The sequence below is a fragment of the Protopterus annectens genome, chromosome 1.part2 (assembly GCF_019279795.1).
Source record: "Protopterus annectens isolate FY-2018-M chromosome 1.part2, PAN1.0, whole genome shotgun sequence".
Classification (NCBI taxonomy): Eukaryota; Metazoa; Chordata; order Ceratodontiformes; family Protopteridae; genus Protopterus; species Protopterus annectens.
Genome location: NC_056727.1, coordinates 360,375,956 through 360,388,108, shown reverse-complemented (window position 1 = coordinate 360,388,108; position 12,153 = coordinate 360,375,956). Strand labels below are relative to the sequence as shown.

The window sequence follows — 12,153 nt, the reverse complement described above, 5'->3', positions numbered from 1 at the left end:
TATTTTTTTTTATTTAAAAACAAAGCATTACCATCAGGCAATCATTAAGATGGAACATTGCATTTTACTATTTAGCTTAGTGTTGCACTTGTGTTTTATTCCAAAACAAATACATTAAACATGATGCACTGATTTTATGTGATATGTGTCCTTAACGAAAGCATCATTTTACTATTTTTTTAGAAATTTCAAAAGTGACCATTAAAAAAGGAGACTCAGTTTTTTACAACAAATGGTACATTATTTTATATTTAATTTTTGCTTTACAATGAAATCCACAACATCAGATGAAAGCCCAGCTATAGGACTATATGTTTCTAAATTCACAGCTGCCTCACCAGAAGGATAGAAACTAGTTTGGGGTAGAGAGACTGGAAATATTCTAGGTCCATATTTATTCAATAGAACCAGAGCGATTTGGAAACTTTTTAGTGCATAACTACTTCCTCTTTTGTTCTGTAGCTCTGCGATTTTGGAGGACAGCTGTTCTGAGATCCACCTGTAAGTAGCATCAGATCTCCAAGGACTCTCTTGGCCACACTCTCCGTAAAATTCATCCAAGCATCTTCTTATATCTGAAGTATCATCTTTTCCATACTTAAGCACGTCAGTTAGGCTTAAGCCAGCAAAACTGGGAGCTTCAGTAGGCTTTGAAAAGGCCATGGTTCTGCAGGGTGATATACTGCTTTCTTTCCTGTCCACCACAGAAACATCTTTGTTATCCTGATTGTCAGCCCCTGCAAAAATATAAAGAGGACACTGATTAATACAAAGCAGTCTTTCAGGTATAGTGAACATACCTCATTTTGAGTATCTATAAATTAACTTGCATGTACATTTGTTTAACAAACTAAGAGGTCAGAAAATTGATGTTTATATCACTTAGTTATCCTTGGGTAGTCAGTTTATTCATTTTATTAGGTCTCCTTCTACATATTCTCCTTCTAGCTTGCTTCTTTACCCATTGTGACATTCCCTCCTCTGGGCCAGTAATCAAAGAGCCTGAATCCTCACCACTGACACCAGTGAGGGATGTTCACTTGGAACAAAGATACACACAGTATTTCCAGATGCAGTTCTCTGCATCAAGCACAATTTCCCTTAAGAGCACACAGGGAACACGCTCAGTCCAGGGGCTGGGTTTCCCTCTATCTCTCTCCAGGCCCCCAATAAGACTCCCCACTAGCACAGCTGTAGAGCTGAGTCCTCAGCCGAGCGTCCAAGCCAAGTCGTCTACCATCTCTCTGAGAAACCATTGCTCTGTATCCCTGCTCCATGTAGCTGACACTCAATCTTTGAGATTTGATTTACACACACACACACACACACACACACACACACACACACACACACACACACACACACACACACACACACACACATACACACACACACACAGGAAAGGCTGGCACAGATTTACTAACTATGCCCCTCTGCCCAGACTATGAGGTAGTTACTGCCACCAGACACTCCAAAGTCAGCTACTCTAAGGCTCTTACAAGGGTACCCAATTATACTGAGTGAAACTAATACTAATGCAAATAGTAGTGTCTGACCAATGCAACAAGGCTTTCAGTAGTGGCCACAGTGTCACCAAATAAATATAAGTACTCTCAAAGATTAAAATATTTTCTAAAGTACCAGCCACAATGAAAAGATTAAATACATTTAATAATAATAATAAATAATAAAAGAATATGAAAATACTAAATATCTATTTATGATAAGCATCAGAGTTTCAATCACAGGAAATATTAAAATAACACAGATGAATAGATTCACAAAGGCACAGAAAAACAGTACTTAAGTAATCTCACTATATTTTCCTGACTGATCTAAAGAATTACTATTCAGTGGTTACTTACTAAAGCAAGGCAAGATGAAGTGGGTGAGAGATCCCTCTTTGCCAGGTTAAAAAACAGACTGCTCTGAGACTTCTATCTCATCTGGTATTAAAACATCATTTTAGTCCTGGATTATAGAATGACATCACATACATTTGGTCATCTAACTCTGGTTCCTATACTAACTACTTTCCTAACAACTGAACCAAAATCTAGCTCATATGTGTCAATAATACACGCACATAGAGCTTTGCTAAGATCACTTGCAGCTTCTGGAAGTCATTAAACAATTTCAAAATTCCACCCTTCCAGAGTAGCAATTAGTTCACCCCCAAGGACAATACTGAATGCTTACTAGTACAGACTTTTTGTCTCTGGCTGCATTCAGACCTGTGAGATACAATCTTTATGGCTTATACCAAGTCATTTAATTTCAAACTATTTTTTCAAGGTTAACTGGACTGACATTAACCTCTTCTCTTCCAGTATCCTCTGTTACAATGTATTTATTTCCTCAGTTACAATAGTACAGTCTGTCATAAATGTATATTTCTTTTCTGTCCAGCAGGAACCACTGTTGGTACATTTTTAGCATAAGCAGCTTTACAAATATATTTTCAATGCAAGCACCAGTAGAAATCAGTTTGATATACAAATGACATATAATTCTTTACAAAACTCCAGCTAGCTATGCTGGCATATGTTACACATCCACTGTCCTACTCTCTCTGCCATAGCCGGAAGTACCTCACATTGTCACACCCTCACCTCTGCCACACTGCATAACTGACAGTTTTGCCTGAATTTTCCAATTAAAAGATATTCTCTTTTCCTTGTTCCACGGCTAAGAGAGATGAAATCCTGACTATGACCCAAATAACCAAGACTAATTATTATCTCAGGCACTGGAAGAGCCAAGAGGTGAAGGGTAGGGTTGAACAGCTGTCAGCAGGAAGGTAGGCGGTTCTACCTGCTACAATGCCAATACCTCATGGAGACAAACAAGGATGCATGGCATACAACACAATGGTATGAAAATGTGTGCTTGGTTCTGCCAAGCCATATCCAATCAGAGCCTTCATAAGGCATGGTTTGGAGCAAGCAGGCCCACAGAGAAAGGTGCAGCAGGAGCACAAATTATTTCACTGGAAGAGGTATTAGGCCAAAAAAGGAAATATCCCTAATGGCAGCCTAGATGGCAGATGTGTAATGAACAGTTCTTGTGCCACCGATGGAGAAGAATGGGTAGCAGTGGTGGCTACATGGTGGGCAGGCACAAGTGTCTAAAAAAGAGCAAAAGGTGTTCATGCACGTGTGTGTGTGTGTGTGTGTGTGTGTGTGTGTGTGTGTGTGTGTGTGTGTGTGTGTGTGTGTGTGCATTTATACATATCCATCCATCCATCCATCCACAGCCCATTTTTCCTACTTTTGCACATGGGGGTTGGGATGTCACCTCACAAGTGACAATCATCTAGAGCCAATGTTCATACTGCTGGGGTGGCTATCCTTGTCACTGTTGTTCTTCCATACCACACGTATACACACACACACACACACACACACACACACACACACACACACACACACTTCTACAGCCAATTTAGAGTGTCGAATCCACCTACTGCATGTCTTTGGAACATGAGAGGAAAATGTAGCACACAGAGAAAAACACATGAACATAGGGGAGACATTCAGACTCCACAAAGAAGGCAGCCTAGCTGAGGATCAAAGCATAGAGCTTCTTGGTATGATGCGACAAAATTATCTGATGCACCACTGTGCCTGAAGAACTTCCATCCTTCTTTCAGCAGCATACTACACTGCCTAATGAAATGGTAGCACAGAAGATTAAGTTTATCACTGAAAAATGGGCTTAGGCTGATAAAATTCCTGCTCCAAAACCTTTATGGGCTTAGTGACTTGCTATATTATCAGTGCTAGACTTTGACTTGATTTTTCCAATGTTTTGAAGACCTATATTTTAACGCAGGAATATACTGAGCAACTTGTTACCTAGTTAAACTCTACTACCCTTACAGTTTATCTTAGGATCCAATGGAGATCTGCATGTTGCCCATATCTACAAAGGAAGTTTTATCCATGATAAGCACTTTAGCACCCGTGAGCCGCCATGCCTGATAGGTTATAAAAGTTAGCATATTGTTGAATAGCACAGATAGGTTATAAAAGTTAGCATAATGTTGAATGGCACAGAGGGTCTCTGCACCTTTGTGCCATCTAGCAGGACATTTGATGAGAGGGGAGGAGCTGTCAAAAAGGGATATTGGAAACACTTCTATTTTACTATTTAAAACTAGAAAGGATTCCGTAGACATTGCACCATGTAGCTCCACCTCCTTTACTAATGGAGGGCCTACAATCTTACATGAAATATTAGCTTCCAGGGAGGACAAGATTTCACTGCCTGTACTGAGTGAAGGGCAGCATGTCTTGCTCAGAGTTTTTGTCTGTGTTATAGTGGTAGAGAACAGGGTTTAATCCTGATTCTACAGCTCTAGGTGCTTCCCACCTCTCATAATCATACTGGCTGACTGGCTACTCTAAAGTGTCCATTTGTACTGCATTTACCCTTGCCTTTGCAACCCAAGTTGAAAGGTTTCACAATGACTAGTTTATTTACTGAGTTAGCAAATGAATAAATTAAAAAAATATAAGGTAAGGTTGGTTTCATTAAAGATAAACAGCATTCTTCCCATCTTTTGTGATGGTGTGTATTTTTACTACATTAAACCTTTGTAATGAGTGAACAGGCTTCCTCTCCTTAGATGCTGAAAGGACTTTCAGTAGAATCAGAGATGACCTTTTCATGGCCATTCTGCATGCCACTGACTTTCCCTTTAGATTTATGGTACATAATAAGGCCATCATCATGGGTTAAGATGTGATGTAGAGCTTTCAGTGCCCTACATCTGAAGATACAGTCTTCTCTGGAACAGTCACCCCATTAATGTAAAGCAAAGCTCATACTTTAGCTCATACTTGTTCATATTCAAGTGCAATGGGAAACAGAACTTTTACCCCATGACTACTCCTTGCACTAGTGATGGATACACGCAGCTCTTAAATGCTTTATCCCATGTATGGATCCCCTCAAATTATCGGTGGTATGATCATATTTCTTTTCATTAGGGGTAATATATAATTATTGACATTGGGATTGTTAAGGCCAATCTAACACTAAATGGAATAGGTTAATTTGAAAATCAAAAGGGAATCTGGCTAGACTTAAAACAGCATGCAAGGCAGCTAACCAAGTACATAACTATGAACCTATAAGCACGGTAGTGAGGTCAGATGAAGGCTAGTAACCACACAAAATCCACAGATCTGTTTCGTACACTGCTGAGACCACAGAAACCAGTTGTTAATTCTGATCTGCAAGCATTTATGTGGCCTTCTGAAGAGGTGATAAAAGCTAGAGAGTTTGCTGTGCATGGAATACCAATCCCTCAGACTCAAGTCAGTTAAGCTTAGACTTTGGCTCAGTTTATCATTCAACTTTATGGCTTAATCAAGGGGATCTATATTAGTTCTCTGTAATTTATTCTCAGTGAACACCTCTTTATCACCCCGTACTCAGCAAAAATCACTTTCCTGATTTTCCAAGAGCAATGAAGTAGTTGGCCAACTATACAACTTTGCCCTTTTCCCCACTGTAGTGTGATCTCAGAGTTGGTATATATAGTTAGGGCAGCATGGGGGGTTGATTTATTTAGATATGAGTCTGTTGTGCTGTGGGGCAATTGTTTCACTGCCCTTGGAATTTATTTATTTTTTATTTATTTATTTTACTTTTGTTGACCGGAGTAGTCTAGCTGGATATATGTCCAGTTTCAGTAGAGGCCCGGGGAGAAAAGCTCCAATGGTTTTGATAAGTTTAAACAAAGATAGGTAATAGAATTCAAACAAGAAGAGAAAGAGGTTGTGATTACACTAAGTACACAAATACAATCGGAGCAAAAATCAAAAAATATAATGAACAGAATATCTTAAATAAAGTTTTTTTTTTTTTTTTTGCTATAGTTATCTAGGAATATTCAGTGAATTGCAGAAGTGATCTTCACTGAATACAGGTCGAGGAAGAGGTGTTTACTGAAAATAAATTTTGGCAAACTAATATAGACCCCTACCAAGACCTGTCCAGTTAGTGCTCCACAAAAGTGATCCACATCATATGTTTTGAGACTGTGAGAAGTTAAAGCCTTTCCCTATTTATTACAATGGAAATGAAAGTGTGACTGGGTATTATCTTATCATGAAGGTGTAGAACTGTGTCCTAATTCTTTTACCCTCTAACATTGCAAGGAATATGGGACAGAGCTATCACAGACCATGACAAATGTGTGATTTGAGACTCTGCATCCCATCCATCATAGTCCTAAAATATCAGACGGAGCATACTATACTAACTAAAAGGTACGCCATCTTATTTATTTACTTATTTTTATTTGCTTACCAGGCAAGTCTGTAGATAGCTGAACACACACATACACACACACACACACATACATATAGATGTGTGTGTGTGTGTGTGTGTGTGTGTGTGTGTGTGTGTGTTTGTGTATCGTGCATAGACACAACAGAACATTGTATAATGCTTTTTTATAATGTAAGGAATATAATAGATTTTGCATAATAGTAGGTGATATTATAGTAGAAGTTATAGAAGACTTATCAGCATGTAACATGATACATAATTAATACAAATGGCAGGACAGTATTTCATATTCTGGAAGTGTTCTGAAGAGCATATCATATTGCATTAGACAATGTCACCTTCTGGGAACAAATACAATATTTTTATTTTTTTGACAGATGAAGTTCGCAAAAGAGATTGCACTAAGTTCAGGCTAAGAGAGAATAAATAAGTGAGATGAACTCAGAGGCGAGCAAGTTACAGTAAACAGTTATATTTAAAAAGCAAAGTCATAAGTGACTACATAGGGAAAAGGAAATTTAGATGGAGTGGATGTGGTCAGAAATACAGGAGATTTATCCAAGATCAAAGTACAGTGACAGATCCTGGTATTCTTAAAATATAATTTTAGTGAGGACTTGAACAGGTTGGGTTTGCTGATCTGTCAGATGGGTGGGGGACTCTAGATTTTAGCGACATAGCTAGGGTTAAAGGGAGTCATCATTGGAGATATGGAAGGAAATAACATTGATCATGAATTTATCAGAGGAATGAAGTTTTCTAGTGGGAGTAAACCATCAAAGAAAATTTTAAGGGATAGGAACCTATCTGGGATTTGTAAAATCTGAATGTGGTATTCTCCCCACACTTTGAGAAAATACTTTTTCTGCAGCCTTAAACTCATATAACTGGAAATCAGTTAAATATCTTCCACATGATGAAACAAAACTGTAATTCAGCCAAATATTTCTTAGCATTCTAAACAAAATGGCTCCTGTAAGAAGAAAATGATTAAAAGTAAACCCTGTTCTGTAGCTTAAACATTCAATGAAAAACTGACAAGAAAAAGAGATAAAAAAACTGGTCAACATAATTAAAATATAAAACACATCAGAACTACCAAAAATGTAAACACCTTTGAAATCTCACTAAAAAGAAGTGGAAGACAAGAAAAATACTTCCTTATATTACAGAATGCAAATTGAAACAACTCAAAATGTTCTGGAAATCTGTGAATAAATTGCTTCACCCAGGTAGAACTTAACAGCCAACTCCTTTCCCAAGCCTTTCCCCTGAAAGTATTCCTACCAACTTTAATACTCACCTTATTCAATCAATCAACTGCCTCTTTAGTAATAACACCACCACCTATATGACCAACAGCATACATCTGAATTTCCCCAATGCCAGCTTCACCCTAAAGCCAATCCCCACAGACACAATAAAAAAAACGTTCCAAGAATTAAATCCTACATCTCTGTTTGCAAACAAACTTTCAGCAGAGTACCTAACATTTTCAGTAAAGGCCACTGCATACCTAATTTCCATTCTGTTCAACAATCAGTCCTGGAACTATGCACTACAGCCATTTGGAAAAGATCCTTCAACTAATTACTACATAAAGGGGGTAACTCTGAATAACTATTTAACTGTAACTCTGAAGAACTATCTATTGCCTAACTGCCATCCTTCTACTCATCTCAAAAATTCTTGAGAAATGTGCCCATACCCAATTGCTCCAGTAACCCCTAGATAATTAAATTATTAACATTACACAACATCCCTTCAGACCCAATCACAGTACTGGAACAGCACTTCTGGACTTCATGAATACTGTCACTCTCAATAAAAACAATGATAAAGTAGTCTCCAATCTATTTTTAGCACTGTTAAAAGTATTCAACACTTTCTCACACAGCTTACTCCTTCAAAAATTAAAACACATATGCCTCTCAAACTCAACCTTGCAGTGGTTCAGAAGCTTTCAAATATAAATCAAGATGTTAAGATGGAGTCCAAATTTTCATCCTTTCTTCCAGTTACAATAGGAGTACATCAGGGTTCAATCTAAGTCCATTAGTTTTCAACATCTTCATAAATGACCTTCGGACAGCCGCTAATCATGCCATGGTGGTACAATATTCAGGGACTTGATGCTTAGCTGTAATGCAGAAAACCTTAACTCTTTGTAAACAAAAACTCAAGAATCATTTTCTTCTATTGAGTCTTGGCTGAAAATTCCCATTTCCTGCTAAATCCCAAGAGGACTGAATACTCCTCTTCACTCCCAAATCACACAATGATACTAAACCAGACCTAACCATTACTTCCCTAAACAACTCTCAAATTCTACAAGTTGTTCATACCAAACCACTCAGGGTCTCTATTGATGATAACCCAAAATCAGACTTATACCTACAAGAAGTAATAAAAAAGACACGTCAGCAACTTGGGACCCAAAGTCACATAAGAAAATATTCTCACTAAAGACAGAAAGAAAAACTACAGCCTCTGTCTATCTACTTCACACACTCCTTTATGCCTTACCCATATTCGCTAATCTGCACTCCTATGTGTTTACTAAATTACAGGAATGCTACAATAAAAGTGCAAAATTTGCATGCAGCCGTCCCCACAGGTCTCATCATTGTACTGCTCTTCAAAAATTCAAATGGCTGGAACTACCCCAACAACTCAGCTACACTCAACTACTTATCGTACACAATCTAGCCTACAAACTAAACAAAGATCTTAATCTAAAAATATCCTTACGCCATATATGCCAACAAGAAGTTTGCAATCCACATATAAATCCTTACTAAGCATACACAAAGCTAACAACTCCACAGGCAAAGCCCTATATGGTAACCAAATCTAGAGAATATGGAACTCTCTCCTTCAAACCTAAGGCTCATTGACAACCTTTCCTCAGTCAAAGTGCAACTGAAAATCTACCTAATAAACTCATGGCTAAATTCTTTTAATACACCTGAATAATCTCAACATCCCCTTCCTTTATTTTCCCTTTCTAACCTCATTACCTATGCTGACCATACACTGGCATAATCAAGAGAGTCACTTGTGTAAATAAAATGTACAAAATAAAAATATTTTATAAATAATTATATCCAGTATTAATTACTCCTATGCTGACTTAGTCTAGCTCTACTGGAATTAACTATACTCACTTTAAATGCACTTCCTAACACCAATTCCTACAATATAACTAGTATTCTTTAGAAACTCATGTCATCTTTATATTCTGCTATTCCCTTTCTATACTCTTCTGCTTGCCCAACATACAAGTATGAAAGTCGTGTATGAATGAGTGCCACAGATGTGCTTACTTTAGGATTCTGTTTCATTTACTATTCTGTTTCTATTTTTACTGCTCTGTTATATATATTACTGAAATTCTGAAGCATTTTTCTCTGGACCTCCAAAAGAAATGGGTTCAATGTCCAGTCAGATGATCCTGGTAAACAAAGGCAATTTAAATAAATAAATATGTGCATGCTGAGTTAACAGTAGTTGCTCTAATTTGGGTATTCACACTAAGTGAGTTGTCCATAGTGATGAAGTGGTGGGTTTTGTTTACATTGGTAGTAAACTTACTTGTGAAGATGGAGTGTAGCATATGACAGTGGGAAGTAGGTAGGCAGTCATTGTGCATTAAAGAGTGGACTTTTAATTAAAACTTCATCCTATAAAGCAGTTCAAAATTTTGGCCTGTTTTCTCAACTACTTGTTGAACGTGTAGGTCAAATTTTAGATTTTCATTAATGGTGACATCTAGAAGTAATGTGCAGGAAACAGATTCCATGGTAGTATTACTGAAGGAAAGAAGGGTGAAGTATGTTTTTACATTTTAGTTTGACTTGGTGGTGAATAGCATTAGCTTAGGTTCTTGGGGTTCAGTAAAAAGACAGCCTGTTTCAGCTAGGTGTCAATGGAGATGAAGCAGAGAAGTGTGATGTCCTGAAGCTCAGAAATTGTTTTGGTCATGCAGATAATGGGTGATGAATCAAATTAATGGATAAGGGATGAGTTACTGCATGAAACAGGAAGGTTGCTAATGAACATGCCGAAAAGAAGGGAACCAAGAGCCTTGTGGGACTCCAACTGATATGGGAAGAAACATGGATTTGGATTGTTGCAATTTTACACTATGGGTCTTATTAATTATGTAGATACCAAGGGATGAGAACTGGAAGAGTAGTTTGTAGTGAGGGACTGTACTGAAAGCTTTTTGATAAGTCAAGGAAGATTAACACCACAAGGTAACTGTCGTTTCTGTGTTTGTGAATGATGCTACGAAAAGATAGAATACCAGTATCAGTTCTGTAGGAGGGGCAAACTCCATGTTGGTAGTGGGGGGGAAAGGTTGCTGTTTAAAAGATTGGTTAGTTGTGGAGTATGGATGCATTTCTCAAGCATCTTAAACAAAGGACAGAATATGGTAATGAGTCTGAAGTTAGAAGGTTCAGTAGCTGGGGTAACCTTTGTGCAGTGGCAGAATATAGGAGTGTTTCTCTGAGGTAGGGAAAGTACCACTGTGTAAGTAAACTTGCCAAAACAGAACACATTTGAGTGGATCACTGCTGCAATTGCCTTAGCTATATGGGTTATATCCTAATGAGGATGTAAGAGCTGGCCAGCCTATAAAGCTTAAGGGCACCTTCCATGTGGCCTGACTACCGACAGCCCAAGAACATCAGTCTGGGCACCAACATCTTCACGCTTTCATGCCAACTGGAGACTAAAGCCCTGAACAAGAACACTGCTATGTAAATAAAAATCAATATCCACACGCTGTCAACAAAAAACACACAAAAATAAGGGGGATGGAGGGAGCAGCTACTACAGCAGTGATTTGAAAGTCTTTTGTTTGGTAAGTTTACTTACACAACTGTACTAGTATGCACAGAGTACCAAGTTGCTGCCTGTAGAATACTTCTACAGTCCACCTCCTTCCAGAAATCCACTGAAGAAGCCAAGGTCATAGTGAAATGTGCCTTTCCCAGCCTGGAATTGACTTGTTACAGTGGGAATAACAAAATTAAATAGCAAGGGATAACCATTTAGAAATTGCCTGCATTGACACTGGCTGTCCTTTTTTTCTTATCTTCAAAATCAATGAATAACTGATCAGAATTTCTGGAGGTTTTAGTTCAGTCAAGATAGCATCTGAGTTGTCTGTAGACATTCAGAGTATGAAGAATCCTTCTTCCCTCATTTAAAAGTAGTGGAAAGAAGACGTTAGGAGATAGCTTGATGCAAAGTAAACTTGGATACAACTTTAGGCATAAAAGAAAGATTAGTTCTCAAAGAAGCTCTGCTTTTATGGAAAATGAGAAAAGCCCAAAACCCATCACAAAAGCTTGCAACTTACACTTCTTGCTGAAGTCAGAGCAAGCAGCAACACTATTTTCCATGTTAAGAACCACAAATCAGCATGATGAGCTGGTTCAAATGGAGGAAGAGTTAATTTTTCTCAAAACAAAATTAAGATAAAAAAAGAAGCTACCTCTTTTCTAGGAGGACCAGTATGCAAAACCCCTTTCAAAAACATCCTCAAATGGGAATGCACTGAAAGAAGGGTATCCATGGTCAGGAGAAGAGTAGCCCTACACTCCTACTCCATTAGCTGTTCAAGTGAAGAACCATTTTTTAAAAGCCAGTATTGCAGTAGAAATTGGGATTGGCTGATTGTGCCCCCAAAACTTTGCACCTAGGCCAGTTACCCCACTCACCCAACCTTACATATGCTACTAATGGGCAAATGCAAACATACTGAGATGACCAATAAATGAACCATAATAGAGGAATAAGGACAAAGGATAATAACTCACACAGATATTGTAGAAATCA

General features: G+C 38.0%; 1 protein-coding gene across 1 annotated transcript in view; it reads right to left on the bottom strand.

Moving 5' to 3' along the window:
- Positions 1-230: 230 nt before the first annotated feature.
- Positions 231-12,153, bottom strand: part of SHLD1 (shieldin complex subunit 1) — a 2,230,375-nt gene continuing 2,218,452 nt past the window's right edge. Inside the window, exon 6 of the mRNA XM_044056410.1 lies at positions 231-737. Within this exon, the coding sequence (XP_043912345.1) occupies positions 241-737 (497 nt within the window). The 3' untranslated portion in view covers positions 231-240. The remainder of the gene's footprint in view (positions 738-12,153) is intronic.